Here is a 15943-nt window from a genome sequence, read left to right as displayed (position 1 = left end):
TTTTCACCCTTGTTTGCAAATACACTCTCAGCTTAGAATTCATCTTCCCAGGTCACCTAGGAAATGATGAAATGATTCTGGGAAACAAAGCTTTGATCTTGACCTGGTTAATAATGCTCAGAACATCTGTCCCTAAAACCCAGTCCTTGCTGCAGAGACTCAGGGGAGCAAGACTTCCCCCCTCAGCTGCTGCCCCCCCATACTCACACTGCACGGTCACTCGAATCACACAGCTTTCCTTCCCTGCCTCATTGCTTGCTGTGCACTGATACAGTCCAGAGGCAGACAGAGTGAGATTCTGCAGCAAAACACGCCCAGGGTTTTCATAGTCTTAACACAAAACAGAAAGACAGAGTTGAAGTTCTTCAGAGGCAGATTCACAGCTATCTAATTGGCATTTGAGCCCTGTGGACAGATTAGGAGCTAATAAATCTAAGTTGATTGAATTAGCAATAAATAAATTTAAAAAATGAAATAAAAATATAATAAATAAAAAAAATAAAAAAATTAAGCCACAGGAAGAAACTGAGGGGCATTTTCATTTGAGGTGCATTCCTAAAAGTAGTCAGGAAGGGGGGGCTTTTAGAGAATACCAAATAAGATACAATAAGACCAAGAGCCACAAAATCAAGAGGAAAAAGGAAAGCAAGTCCAAAGGGAACTCAAAAAGCGCAGGGCGTTTGTTAGTGTACATGTGTAATTTACACATTTTCAAACAAATGGTAAACAATGTAGGGTTTATGGTTTTGCACAAAATCCTTTTTATGCATTTGTTTAGTTAAATGCTTTTTGTTGGCCGTTGTGGTTAGTTAAGTGTATATATATAATAAAACAATTTCTTTTTAAAGAATGACTTGGATTGTTCTTTCCTTCCAACAAACATAACTCAAATTTACAGTTTTATTGTTTACAATGAAAATTCCTCAGAACAACCTAAAAAAAAATAGGATAAGGGTTGTTATCTCCATTTCAAGGCAGCTATGTGGGGGAGTGGATAGAGTGCTGTACTGGGAAGCAGAAAGACTAGAATTCAAATCCTGTCCAAAGACAATTAATGGCTTTATAACCCTAGGCTTGTTGCAACATCTCCTCTGTACTGTCAGCATGGAAATATAGAGATCCCCAGTTTACTTAGTTTGAGTGTAGAAACCCCAGGTTTTGAGCTTGTCACAGGAGAGGTTTCCCCCTGAGGGAAGGTCCCACCACCAGACAATGGACATCCTGGTAGTTTGGGTGGGAGCAGCTATTCCCATCCAATATTAAGTACCTCTTTTGTCCCTATGGCCTCTCCCCCTAGGCTAGCTCTCTTTCCCTTTTGTGCAGCAGCCCCTCACTGTCATTCCTGTCTGGAACTCCTCATTTTCCTTTCTTACCCTTGTAAAGTCAGTCAACCCTCCCTCTCACTCCAAGCCCCGAGGTCATCTAGAGTGGTATATAGGTTCCCCAAGTTCTTTTGTTCCCTGGAGTCCATCCTGAGTGGCACTCCCGGGGGTCAGTGACCAGGGCCTCCAGACTCTGTGCAGTCTCGGGGAGCCGCTCTGTTGTCCCAACCTAGTAGCGCTGAACCCCTTTTCCCCTTGATTAAAGAGTGATTTTGACTATCTGATAGTTCTGCGTTTTTTCTATTTGACAGTACCAATTCCTAAACTGGCAAATGGGAAGAACAAAATCGCCTACCTCATGGGGTTCTATGTAATGTACATGAAATGCTTTGCAAACTGCAAAACTCTACGTAAATGGTAGCTGTTATTTTACATGTTATAATTATGTAATTATAGTAAATTAGATGCCACATTCTTAACAATCTGTTAGAATATCATTACGTAATTTAAGCAGAGCTGTAATTTGAACCCAGGTGTTCTGTCAACAAGTCCAGGGCTCTTTCCACTGCACCATTTTGCCTCCGAATATCACATACCACTTTCAGGAAGAAGAGAGGGATCTGCTAAAATGTGTCCATTTTATAGAGGGAATGATTGATTTCCTGCAACTTACTCCAGTTCATATAGTGAACTACTGGTAAATAGAGATTTGGAATCTGGTTTGCTTGACACGCAGCCCTACACTGAGGGGAAAGCAGAAAGGTGACTTACCAACCCGTGATTTGGGGGGCAGGTGCTCCTCTTCTCCCTCCTTTTCCTTGATGCGCTGCCAGTGGTACAGAATAGGTTTTGTGCCTGAAGATGACTCGCACTGCAGGGTCAGGTCCCCTCCCTCTGTCAGCACTCCTTCTAGCTCACATTTGGGTTTAGAGGGTTTCACTGGCATCAAAAACAACCATGGTTCAGTTAGGCCCCCTCTGGGATTCCTGGGTCCATCTGGCACAGAGCCCAGCCCTGCTAGGGAGCTCCCATGAAGCTGTTCTCCCTCCCTTTTCCTCCCTGTCTCACCTCCCAGCTTTCCTTGCTCAGAGCCCAGAAATAATTTGGGAAGGGATGTCGGCAGGCATTTAGCAACACCATGGCTGTAGGTTCAGGAAAAGGAGCCGTGATAGATAAACTCTATGTGGTCAGCTCAGTAGGGTAGAGGGTAATGCTTACAGTGAACCTTAAACACCGGCTACCTATGAGGAACTGAGCTAAATGTTGGGGATACAGAAAGAGGCAAAAGATGAAACGTCTGATAATACCAAGGTTTAGTCCCATGCTTGGACCAGTTGTGATTTTTGGATGACAGTTAAAATAAAGAAATGATGAATTCTTGGGGAAGTGCACTAGAGGAAGGCAAGCACAAATATATTTGCCCGTAGTCTTTTTTTGTTTTTTTAACCCTTCTCTCTTGGAATTGATACTAATTATTGGTTCCAAAGCAGAAAGAGATTAAAGATTAGGCATTCAGGGTTCAGTGGCTTGCCTAGGGTCATTCCACCAGAAAGTATCTGAGATCACAATTTGAACCCAGGATCTCCCAGGCATGGCTCTCTATCCACTGAGCCATTTAGCTGCTCTTGGCCAGTGGTCTTATCCAATAAAAAGGGCTTTAAAATAAAAGATAAAAGGGAAAAAGACTACAAAGGAGAGAAAACTGCCAATTACAGAGAGAAGATTATAGACAGAGATACTAGAGGAGGCAGCCATTTGAGAAAGTAGCCAACAATAAAATCTGGCAGCAGATACCCCAAGACAGAATATAGGTAACAAGTAAGGTGACCCAGAGTGCCTAAAAGAGGCAGATTTGATCTCTTATCTATCACTAATATGTGAGGAGAAGGGAGCTTTGGCTGGAATAAGGCTTTGAAAGGAAAACTAAATAAGGTTTTGAATTTTAATTTTATGCATTAAAATGTCTTAATTTATTCTTTGAGGCTGGGGCTATGGCATGGTAGCTTAAAAGGATATGCTCATGTAAAGTAATTAAAAAACTAGAGGAAGGAAGTCTAGTAAAATAAATTGGGGGGAAGATAAATGAAGCAAGAAATTGTATTCATATTTGTCATTAAAGTAAACAACAGACCACCTGGACAACTGGAGAAAATGCATGAAGAGTTTGAAAAAAACCTGATCACTCACTATCCTGGCACAGTGGCCTGATTGTGGAAGTAATAGAAAACCTCATTCATCCAGATGTCTGCTAACTACACAGATGGCTAGTGAATTCTTTTTGTTATTGTTGTGCCATTTCGGTCCAGTCTGGCTCTTTGTTACCCCATTTGGGATTTTCTTGGCAAAGATACTGGAATACTTTGTACTTTCTTCTCCTGGTCATTTTATAGATGAGGGGCAAACAGGGTTAAGTGACTCACTCAAGATCACACAGCTAGTAAATGTCTGAAGTTGGATTTGAATTTAGATCTTCCTGACTCTAGATCTAGTGCTCTATCCACTCTCTATCTAGCTACCTAATCTAAATAATGCTTCTATTCATCAAAAGGTGGCAGATTGGATAAAATGCTGGGGGTGGGGGTGGTACAGACAAGATGAGAATCCTGATAAATCCAGTTTTTACTAAGCAGTTTTTTCATTTTCTACCTACAGTATACATTTGAAAGATGCAGGCCTTGGGATAATGAAAACAGCCTAGTATATCCCTTTAATCTTTTTTTTTTAAACTCTTACCTTCCATCATAAAATCAGTACTGTGCATTGATTGTAAGGCAGAAGAGCGGTAAGGGCTAGGCAATGGGAGTTAAGTGACTTGCTCAGGGTCACACAGCTAAGAAGTGTCTGAGTCCAAATTTTAACCCAGGACCTCCCATCTTTGGGCCAGGCTCTCCATCCACTGAGCTGCCAGCTGCCCCCAATCTTAATTTTAATAAGGCAAAACCTTTTGAATAGGATTTTCCCTTTCAAAGCTTTATTCCAGTTGTCAAGGAGGAATCTAGAAGCCCCCAGTTTTAGGACTAGCCTCTAAGGTGGAGACCCCAAAGCTTGTTCCTGTTCCTGTGAGCATCCACCCTGAAGGGAGTCTGGGGCTGGCAGTTTCAGCCCGAACCATGGACCCCAAGGGAAAGGACAATCCCTGTGAGGTGGGGCCAAGCTGATGCTCAGAGCTCTGGCCTTAGGCGGCCTTCCCCTGTGGTATCAGAGACCCTTTCCCAAGAAGACCCCCACCTGGGCAGGCACCATCCTGTTAGACACCCAGGCCTCTGGCGGTGACTCCGTTCCCTAGCTCCATTGGGTCCTGCCGGTACAGTCTGAACACTCCTGTTCCCTTAGCCATGGTCATGTCAATCATCTTTCCCTGCCCGGGTCCCCCAAATGGTATAGAGGCCCCCCAAATTCTTTCCTTCCTCGGAGCTGTCATGCAGCACAGTGGCCCTCCCAGGGCTCAGCGTCCAGAGCAACCAGAGTTCAATCCTCGGAAGTGTGCGTGGGTGTTAGTGCCCAGCTCTGGGTGGAGGCCTAGGTTTTGCACCGTACCCCTTTCCTTAATTGAAGAGTGGTTTTGGTTTTTACCCCCAGAAACTCAGGGAAATTCTTTGGCTCCCTTTCACCCTCGGGCCTGCCATCCCAAAACATCTGACCGGAGGATTATCCTCCCGGGAGGGTCCCACTGATTTGAGATGGACAAAGAGATACACCTCATCCGCAGGCCCACCCCACCCCCATGCCTTGGGGCAAACCCTTCCCCCCACGGGGTGGTAAAGAGAATAAGATCCCCAGAATTGATATCCTGGGCGGGCGGGGGAGGGGGACAGCTTTCCCCCCATGCTGGTCCCCCCATGCTTCCCTCCTGGCCAGATTCTACGTTACCTTCTAAACGCACAACTTTCTCTTTATTTTTAAGCTAAGTTTCGGAGTCTGGCATTCTTGCCAAAGGTATCCTCCCGGAACCCCCGGGGTTCCCCTCTGCTCCCCACAACAGTTTTTCTAACTGTTTAATAGTTCTGTGTTGTTGGGGGTTTTCCCAGTTAACACAGTCTGACCGAGTCTTGGGTATCAAATCCGCCTCTTCGTTTGTCTGGTCTGGCCTTGTCCAGGAACCAACTGGTTAGCTGGTGTGGCCAGGAGTAGGTGGGCAGAGAGGGCTGGCTCTTCCGCTCCTCCTCCAGCTGAACCAGTAAGAGGAGAAGGGGAGACACCTGGAAGAAAGGCGGCCTCCAGCGGCCACCTGGAACATAGGAAGCTCTTTGGGCCTGCCGACACGGAATCTAGAAGCCCCACACTGGGGAGATCCGATGAGCCCCGAGTTGGAGGGCTAGCTTCTAAAGTGGAGACCCCAACGCTTGTCCTTGTTCCTGTGAGAATCCACCCTGAAGGGAGTCTCAGGCCGGCAGTTTCAGCCTGAACCATGGACAATCCCTGTGAGGTGGGGCCAAGCTGATGCTCAGTGCTCTGGTCTTTCCTTGTAGCCATGGTCATGTCAATCATCTTTCCCTGCCCCGGATCCCCCCAGTGGTATGGAGGCCCCCCAAATTCTTTTGTTCCTCGGAGCTGTGGAGCAGCGTGGCAGCCCTACTGGGACTTTGGGGACCGCAGCTGCCAGAGTGGGCACTGTGAGGCTTCCGTTTTAGAGCTAAACTCCTTTCCTTAATTAAAGAGAGGTTTTTCTTAGTTAATAGTTCTGCATTTTTTCCAGGTAACAGGATCTACTATGTAGTAAGCACTAGTTTGAGCGCTGGTGATTCAAAGAGAAACAAAAGGCCAGCCCTGCTCTCTAGCTCACCAACTGAGGGGACCCCTTAAGTACTAGAGAGAATGACCTTTAAAAAAAAATCGGGGTGGAGATGGAGAGACAGAAGGTCCTGGGTTCAAATGTGGCCTCAGACACTTGCTAGCTGTGTGACCCTGGGCAAGTCACTTTGGCATGGGCATTGTACCCCCAGAAACTCGGGCAAACTAAACTTCACCCCCATTGCCTAGCCCTTACTGCTCTTCTGCCTTAGAACCAATACACAGTGTTAATTCTAAGACAGAAGGTAAGGGTTTAAAAATAAATGACCGAACTTGGTATCAGAAGACCCGATTTGGTATCCCACCTCAGACAAGAGCTGTGTGGCTGTGGGAAGCTCTCTTAAGCTTCAGTTTCCTCATCTATAAAATGGGGATGATAGGGGCAACAACCAGACAGGGTTTTGTTTTGAAATTTTGTTTTCTTTTTTAAATTTCCCATGGTTCCATGTTTCATGTTGTCTCCCTCCTCTCTTCCCTCTCACTCCCAGAGTTGACAAGCAATTCCACGGGTTATACAAATGTTATACCTCAAATCCCATTTCCATAGTATTCATTTTTGTAATAGTCATCTTTTCAAACCAAACCCAAAAACCCTATACCCACATAAGCAACTCAAAGGGTTTTTGTAAGAAACAAATCTAATAATATATGTAAAGCACTTCAAGTCATTATATAAATGAGCTTTTACTGTGGTTGTGTGAGTCATGTCATGATGAAAAGAGACTAAGGCTCAGGCAGTCTAGTGAGAAAATGCTTGTTTTTAAGTGCTGGCTGACTAGTTGGTAACTCGGCCCCTTCTAACTACCTACTTTCTGGCATCCCTGGGTTCCGGGTAATTGGGTTTACCCTCTAAGGCTCAGCAAATAGCTCCCAGGGGGTGTTTTTAACTGAAGGCCTGCATGTATATGAAAAGATTGAATGGTAAAAGAAGTCTGAGAAACTTCCCCTTCAGGCCATTATCTGCCCATATCTTTTTGTATTTATGTAATTCCCTGACCTTTTAAAACCTGAAAAGCGGTGCTTGGGGTTAAAAAGACTCTCCACACAGATAATAAAAGGCAAATTAATTTTTTCATGAGTATTTGAAGTTTGAATTCTTCTTGTTTCTTAATTATTTGAAAAAATATTAAAAACAATTTGTATGCTTCTTAAAAAACAATTTTTATGCTTCTTAATTCTTTAAAAATATTTTATTTTTTCTTATTTCATATAAAAACAATTGTTGTTTCTTAATTATTTAAAGAATATTTTATTTTGGGGGCACAGCTGGATGGCTCAGTGGATTGAGAGTGAGGCCCAGAGATGGGAGGTCCTGGGTTCAGAGATGGGAGGTCCTGGGTTCAAATCAGAACTCAGACTTTTCCTAGCTGGGTGCCCTGGGCAATTCACTTAACCCCCATTGCTTAGCTCTTAGGACTCTTCTGCCTTACAACCAATACATAGGGTTGAGTCTTAGATGGAAGGTAAGAGTTAAAAAAAAAATTATATATGTTATATATAAATATATAATAATATAAATATACAATATAAATATATAAATATATATCATATATTTTTCTCTTTCATGTAAAATTTTTTAAAAATTTTCTTAATTCTTAAAACTCTGAGATGGGCACACTAGTCCCCAGATGTTAAGAGGGGAATTTCCTTTCTCCATTCAGTCGCCTAGTCCACACAGTCATCCCCTTGGGAAAAAAAGAGAAAGCAACAAAAGGAAACACGAAACTTTCTGCCGAGCCGAAGGGCTTTCGCCAAGATAAATTTTTAATCAGGTAAGTGACTGTTGGACTTTTAGAGGTATGCTCTCCAGCGGAAAAAGGTAATTTATTAAACTCAGTGTGCTTACGTGGAAGCTGCACTATTTATAAATAACTTGCTCTGTGGTCTTGGATAAGTCATTTGTCCTCCCTTAGGCAACAGTTGCTTTCTCTCTCGAGAGGATGGGAAAGAGAAAGGGTGATCTTCCAATATTTACACTTTATGAAGGAATTAAGAATTAATCCTCTTTTGTAGGAACATTAAACAAGACAGATGCTTCTTCTTTTTAGTGTTTATCTTCTACTAACTTGATTCCTCAAGAGATAAAAATGGAAAACATACCCTCCCTCCCCACCCCCTCCCGTGGGGAACTGAAAGGAAATGAGCACCATCTCCCCAGGCTGCCAAGTTTCTGGGTGCGCCTGCGCTTTAGACTCCCCTCCCCCACCCCGCCTCCGGGCTTTCCATCCTCGCACCCCTTGGGCTGGTGGCCCGCTATCGCCTAGGGTGGGGGCTTAGGTTCCGAGCAGCCATTTAACAAGGGATAAAATGGCTAACTCTTTGCAGTCTGTGGCTGGGTAAGGGGGCAGGTGGGCGTGTGCAAGCGTAAGAAATCTACGGGTTTAGAGACGGAGGGATCCGTCTGCTGGGGTGTCGCCCCTCAATTCCCCAGGGCTTTAGGGCATTTGAAAAAAGTGGGGCCGTGGGATGGGCCCACCACACTGGAATCGGGGGTTCCATTGCCACCGGGTCTCCATTTGTAAAGTAATAGCACCCACCTCCCAGTGCTGCTGTAAGGATAAAATAAAACGGCGTTTGCAAGGGGATTTGTCCACTGAAGGGTGCTACATAAGTGCTGGCCCTTACTGTTATTGTGGCCCCAAAGGGGGCAGGGAAATACGGACCCACAGAGATCACCACTGAACTTTATGGATTTTTTCCCGGGACAATTTCATCCTACAAACGCCCATCCCCCGCAGTCTTTGATGAGGAGGGAGCCGGTGTTTTAAAGGATAATTGATGGTTTGCAGGATTTGGCCCTATAACTACTAGAATGCAGTTTGTATAGTGTGGATTTTTTTTTGGAGAGGGGAGTGTTTAATAAGGATTATTTATTTATTAAAACAAACAAACCTGTCTGAGAATCAATACTGTGTATTGGCTCCAAGGCAGAAGAGGGTAAGGGCTAGGCAATGGGGGTTAAGTGACTTGCCCAGGGTCACATTTGAACCTAGGACCTCCCGTCTCTAGGCCTGACTCTCAATCCACTGAGCTACCCCCCTAATAGGCCTCTTGACTTCATCAAGAGAAGGAATGGTGTCCGGACTTAGGAAGAAATACACGCTTTGCTTGTCAGAGAATTTAGTGTCGCGCGTGGGTGCCATGTTTTAGGGTGGCCATTGGTAAGCTGGAGAAGGGGTGGCCAGGTGGCAGGCCCAGAGACAGGTGGCCTCAGATATTCCTCACCGTCTGACCCTGGGCAAGTCCTTTACCCCAGATCTCCTAGCCTTTACTGCTCTTCTGCCTTGGAATAAACACATAGCATCAATTCTAAGATGGAAGGCAAACGTTAAAAAAAAGGAAAAGAAAAGAAAAACTTCTCCTAGGCCTAGTCTAGTCCGGCCTCCTTTTTATGGATGTAAAACCAAGGCCTAGAGCTATTGAGTGACTTGCCCCAAGTCATATAAACAGTGAGTGTCTCAGATAACTTAACTCCAAACAGCATTCTTTTGACCGTACCTTGCCCTCGGAGGTCCTTTCTAACAATCAGATTCTATGATTTAAAGAAAAGAATTCCGGAGAATGAATTGAGTAGGATTTCAGGAATGATGAAAATAGTCACAGGCAAATATATACGATGGGAGTCATTCTATAGATGAGCTATCCTTAACGAATATAAAATACATAGAAATGGATTCTGTGGGCTTATGGGAAGGTTCCTGTGAGATTTCTATTAAACCTAAGAAATCACATTCCTTTCTTTAAAAATTCCTAAATAGAAGAAGGTGTTGCAAAGAGAATGATTCATTTCCTTTCCCTGGTGGCGGTCAAAAAATAGAATAAGCCCACGTCTTCCCAGGAAAGTTTGCTGAGGTCCTACTTGGAGATCTAGAGGTAGCCGAGGGCCTGCCTGAAAGTCCCCAGAATGGAAGGCCAAGCAGTGGCGAGGGGATGGAGCAGTGGCCGGCGGCTGTCTTACCCAGGACTTTCAAGTTGACGTGGTTCCACTCATAGTGCCCCGAATTCTTCACTTTGCAGATGTATTGGCCCTCGTCGCTGGGCTTCAGGGGCTCGATCTGCAGGGAGGCATCTCCTCCCACGTAGTTGGCAGCAAAGGCTACACGCCCCTTCTGCTCCTCAGTCAAATTATTATAGACCTGGCGGCTGGAGTAGGTGATCACCTGTAGAAGGGAGAGGGCAGGGCTCAGTGGTGTGGCCTTCCACATCCTCCCCCAGGAGACCGACATGGGGCAGAGACAGAAAGACACCCATTTTTGCCTCTCCCTGACTTTGGGTTGGAAGTCTAGCTAGAAACCAGCGGCTCTGCGCTCGCCTCCTTTCCTGGCCCAAGCTCTTTTTTCCCTCTCTCCCACAAAGCAGGCCCCCTCTGGCTGGGCCGCCCGGCCCCTTTGCCCTCTCGGGGCTTTTTCAGTCTCCATCTCTGCCATGACCTCCTGCACTGGTTCACAGTGTCTCTCCCACACAGCATTCTGGAGCCCTGGGCGCCTGGCTTACGTAGTTCTGCTCCCTCTAATGATGGTTTATAGGCAATGGCTGACATGTGTAAGTGGAGGGCTTCTTAGCAGGAATGAGGACCCAAAGAGGGACAGCTAGAGTTCTCTATGGGGACCCCCAAGGGAACCAAAGAAGCATGAGGGGACATCTCCCAGCGTGGCTGGATGGATCCTCTATGGGAGAAAGAAGAATGCTTGGGACCAGATAGGCTTCAGTGGAGTGAATAATCCTAATGATGAAACCACAGACCTAGCCATCAAAATAAATAACTTATCCAGTCTCCAAACATTTCTCCATCTGTTATCACATTTAGTAACACAGTGGCCCAGGTAGCAAGAGATGGATGACAATTAGCGATTGGTTCTTTATTGTCAATAGAGTAGAACATTTGCATGGATAATTTAAAGAAATAGACATTTTCAAGGTTTTATAAGTATCTCTAGAAGGTATTATAGGTAAGCAACATACTTAGCATTTCAATTATATTTAGTCCTCTTACCTTATGCTAATTAGGAAAAAAACAAACAGAGGGCAGCTGGGTGGCTCAGTGGATGGAGAGCCAGGCCTAGAGATGGGAGGTCCTAGGTTCAAATCTGGCTTCAGACACTCCCCAGCTGTGTGACCCTGGGCAAGTCACTTGACCCCCATTGCCTAGCCCTTACTGCTCTTCTTCCTTGGAACCAATACCCAATATTGATTCTAATACAGAAGGTATGGGGTTAAAAAAAAAAGAAAAATGAAATCCTCAAACTTGTCATCCTCTGAAAGTTTTTGTCTTTCTTTCACTGCAAAATGTATAAAAACTGCAATTTACTTTCTTCCTTTTTTTTAGCCCTTGCTATCTTAGTAATCATTCTAAGTCAGAAGAATAGCAAGAGCTAGGCAAAAAGGGTTAAAGTGACTTGCCTAGGGTCACATAGCTAGGAAGTATCTGAGGTCACATTTGAACCCAGATCCTCCTGGCTCTGCTGCGCTGCCTGCCTCACTAATTTGCTTTCATTGCTTCCATTTCCTCATGGCCCACACCCTGCTCAGTCTCCTTCTCTCTCTGAGGTGACTGGGTCACCTTACAATTGCCAGTAGTATTTATTGCCTTTTTCACTCTGTATTGTCCCTGACCTTTCTGCTGCACTGTATCAGACTCAAAAATGGAAAATTAGGAAACCTGGAATTTTAATTGCATTTAAAGCAGATATTTATAAGCTGTGTGATGAAGGGCAAAGTGTTTCTTCTTCCAGAACATCAGTTTCCTCTTCTGCAAACTTCATAGGATTGTTGCGAGTAAAGCACAAACTATATGAATCTGAAGAAGCATTATGAAGGTAAGTTATTATTATCAATCACTATATTTTCGGGGGGGGGGGTGTCACAGATAGGTGGCACAGAGCCAGGAAGATGCATCTTCCAGAGTTCAAATCCAACCTCAGATACTAGCTGTGTGACCCTGGGTAAGTCACTTAACCCTGTTGTTCTCAGTTTCCTTATCTTTCAAATGAGCTGCAGAAGAAAATGGCAAACCATTCCAATATATTTGCCAAGAAAACCCCAAATGGGGTCATGAAGACTCAGTCTGAAAAATAACTGAAATATCTTCTTTAATAATGAACAAGCATTTATTCATTACTTATTAGGTAGAGGCCCTGGTAGTAGATACAGTGCATGCTTCTGAGACAAAAACTAAGTAGTCCCTACTCTCTAGAAGCTTATATTCTAGTGGAAGGAAATAGCATAAACACAGAGAAGTAAATAAAAAAATATGCACAAAGTAATTTCAGAGTGGGGGGACCTAACAACTTGTAGGGATTGGGATAGGACTCATGGGAGAAGCAATGTTTGAGCTGAGTCTTGAAGGAAACTAGGGATCCTACCAGGGGGAGGTGAGCAGTGCATTCCAGGCCTAGGGAACAGATGGCCTGTGAACAGACACAGAGTTGGAAGATGGAATATCCTGTCCAGGGAACCAGGCCAGTTTGGCTGGTACATGGTATATGTGGATGAGAGAATGTTCAATAACCCTGGATATTCTCAGCTTCCTTGGTTTCCATGACAATGCTCTCCTCTTATTCTACGTCTTTTTGATTAACTGCTCCTTCTCCTTAGTCTTCATCCTCCTTATCCCTTTCCTTGAGTGTGGGGCTCCCCTTTGGGCTTCATTTTTCTTCTTCTAAGTGAGCACAGTGTAGTAGAAAGTCAATAGTGGAAAAAGCATGGGAGAAATCTAGGTTTGAATTTCTTCTCTGACATTTAATAGCTGTGCAATGCTGGGCAAATCTCTTAAACTCCCTAGGACTCATTTGTAGATATTTAATGTATCTACCTCATGGGCTCAAAAGAGATGGTGTATTTAATACAGTTTCTAAACTTTAATGTAGTAGCACAGTTGATAGACAGAGCACCAAGCCTAGAGTCAGGGGGGCTTGGGTTCAAATTTGGCCTCAGATAATTCCCAGGTCTAGTCATTTAACCCCAACTGGCTAGTCCTTTTTGTTTCTTCTGCCTTAGAACCAACAGAAGGTAAGTTTTAAGAGTAAAAAAAAATACATTTGCACAGATAGGAGAAATGAGAGTAAACTGTGGTAAAACATTACAAAAAAATTTATGTCAAGGAATGTATCTAGTCCTTTCAATTAATCGCACTCTCTCTTTCTTTCATTTCTATTTGTTCTTAATCTCACAGATTACTTCCCTTTAACCAAGGAGGGCTACTTTCTAGCCCCCCCATCCCAAAGGATTGTTTCTTTACTTTGTCTTTGTAATCTCAGCGCCTAGCACACTACACTGACTGCACTAAGCACGTTGTAAATGATTATTAAATTGAATTGAACCTTGCCACCTAATCAAGGGACCAACATCCTATTCCTCTTTTCTCCTTCACAGCCAAAATTCTTTGTAGGCTTGTCCATACTCATTCATTCAGGCAACAGGTATTAAATATTCCCTTTTGGCTAGGCTCTTTCTCCAGCCAAACCGAGAGGCAGCGTGGTGGAGTGGAGAGAGAACTAGCCTTCATCTGAAAGACCTTAATTCATCAGGTAGTTACTAAAACCAACTACGTGTAAAATCAGTTGCTAGCCAAGGGGAAATAAAAAGCTGTGATTCACTTCTTTTTAGGAATTAATAGAGGAAAAACATGGAAGCCTTTAACTGAGATATAAAGGAGATTGAGATAAGGGCAAAGCAGAAGCCTGAACATTGTATAGTGAGATCATTGAGGGTGGGGTAAAGGAATGGGAAGTGTTGAAAGGAGATCTTGGTCAGGAATTTGTCCTAATGAATCTGGCAAGCTAAGGGGAAAAGGAGACAAAAGAGGAACTTATAGCACACAGGGCACAAAGCGTGCTGATGGGCTACAATTTCCAACTGCCCTGCTGCTAGACAGTTTTTCCTAATGAGAACAAGACAATCCTGAGAGGTCCATGTTTCTAAAAGGGGATGGGCTAGTGCATCTGTAAAACGAAGGGATTGAACTGGATGGACCATAGGGCCCCTCCAACACTAGAGCCTGAGATCCTGTAAAAATAAAAAAGTTATTATCATAACTGTTCAGACACCAAAAGTGTTTCATTTCATTTTGTGAGGAGCTCCAGGGAAATGTAGACACAAGTTGTACTGATATTTTAACTTTCTAACTGTAGCCAAATTTATCGCTTCTGGAGGCCAGAATACATGACGAGAATTCATAGATTATCCAGAAATGCTTCTTTTAGCTGCTGGTTCTAACCTCCTCCATGCCATATCTCTCCTCTGCCTATTAAAGAGATTCCACAGATACTGAGGATTTGATTTGGTTAGACTTGTTCAACTCCAAACATATTGATTTCAGTTTCTGTTCTTTTAATTTACTCTTCCCACCCAGGAATAGAAATGTGAAAGAACAGTAAAATAGAGATCAGCAGAAAGGGGAAGGCAAATCAGCCCCAAAGTAATTGGTAAGTAATTGTGGACAATGAGAGAGGTTTCTCAGGCATTTGAACCAGAGAACAGAATTAGGGGAATGACCATTTTAACTTAGTGATTATAACCCTTGGAGAATTCTTCCTTTACTTCCAATAAAGGCTCTGGTGGGTGAAATGGAAAGAGTGATGGAGATAGATAGGCTAGAGGCAAAAATTAACTTTCTGAAAGTTATCAGAAATCAGTAGAAATCCTCATTAATCTAGGTAGAATCTAATGTTCCTTCAGGTGATAATCGTGGATAAGCTGTTTGAAAAGAGAGGGTAGGGGGTGGGGATTGGCCTGGGAATCAAAATTCCTGGGTCTTCCTTACTCATTGCACCCTATCTTGAGCCCCATGTATGTGAGTGCTCTAGTTTCTTTCTCTACAAAATGAAAAAAAAACAAACAAACAACAAATCCCAAACATTTCTGTCTTCTGGTAGATGTTAGGCCTTGATAAAGCCTTATGTGTCATAGTGAAATTCAGCCCATGAAAGTTGCATTTCCCATATCCATGGTGAGGCCTGGCCAAGGCCCTCAGATGCCTTTTCAGTGAATTTGGCTGCAGATGGGTCTATTTCTGAGAATGTGGGCACTGGAAGTCCAGCTTGGTTTAAACTGATTCTTTTTTTTTTTTAAACTCTTACCTTCCACCTTAGAATCAAGACTGTGTTATCAGTTCCAAGGCAGAGAAGAGCAGTGAGGGCCAGGCAATGGGGGATAAGTGACTTGCCCAGGGTCACACAGCTAGGAAGTAGCTGATACCAGATTTGAACCCAGGACCTCCCATCTCTAGGTCTGGCTCTCAATCCACTGAACCACCCAGCTGCCCTCCAGTCTTTGTTTTTTTGAACAGCTTTTCTAGAAAGAGGGATTAGACTTGTTCTCTTTGACACCAGAAGACAGATGGGCCAACGAATGGAAATTGCAGGAAGATAGATTTCTGTTGGAAGGAAGAACCTTTTTTACAGTCAGAACTATCCAAAAAAAATGGAACGAGCTGACCCATAGGAAGTAGGTTCCCCTTCTGTAGAAGTGTTTGAGAGAAAGTTGGATGACCACTTGTTGGGGATGACCATAGAGAGGAATCTTGGTCAGATACAGGTTGGTCAGATGATCTCTGAGGTATCTTAACTTCTGAGATGCTAAGAATTAATTTTTTTTCCATATCCCCAAACTGATAAAAAAATTAATAGTTCATCATAATCCTTAAAAACCCAAAATAATAATAATTAGCATTTATATAAACACTTTATAGAGTTTGCAAAGTGTTTTTTACATGTTATCTCATTGATCTTCACAACAATTTTGTGAGGCAGGTTGCTATTATTATCTTCTTATAGATGAGGAAACTGAGGCTGAGAGATTATGTTCAGGGCTTGCCCAGGGTCACAAAGTAA

At 43.6% G+C, this 15943-nt stretch overlaps 1 protein-coding gene across 1 annotated transcript in view; it reads right to left on the bottom strand.

The window, feature by feature from the left end:
* The window catches only part of CLMP (CXADR like membrane protein), a 104745-nt gene that overhangs the window by 8350 nt on the left and 80452 nt on the right, over positions 1-15943 (bottom strand). The window contains 3 exon segments of the mRNA XM_007494616.3: positions 208-330; positions 2094-2261; positions 10072-10273. Of these exon segments, the coding sequence (XP_007494678.2) occupies positions 208-330; positions 2094-2261; positions 10072-10273 (493 nt within the window).

This window comes from Monodelphis domestica, chromosome 4, assembly GCF_027887165.1.
Source record: "Monodelphis domestica isolate mMonDom1 chromosome 4, mMonDom1.pri, whole genome shotgun sequence".
In the NCBI taxonomy this organism is placed as follows: Eukaryota; Metazoa; Chordata; class Mammalia; order Didelphimorphia; family Didelphidae; genus Monodelphis; species Monodelphis domestica.
The sequence above is the reverse complement of the archived record's forward strand: the minus strand, read 5'-3'. Positions and strand labels throughout refer to the sequence as shown.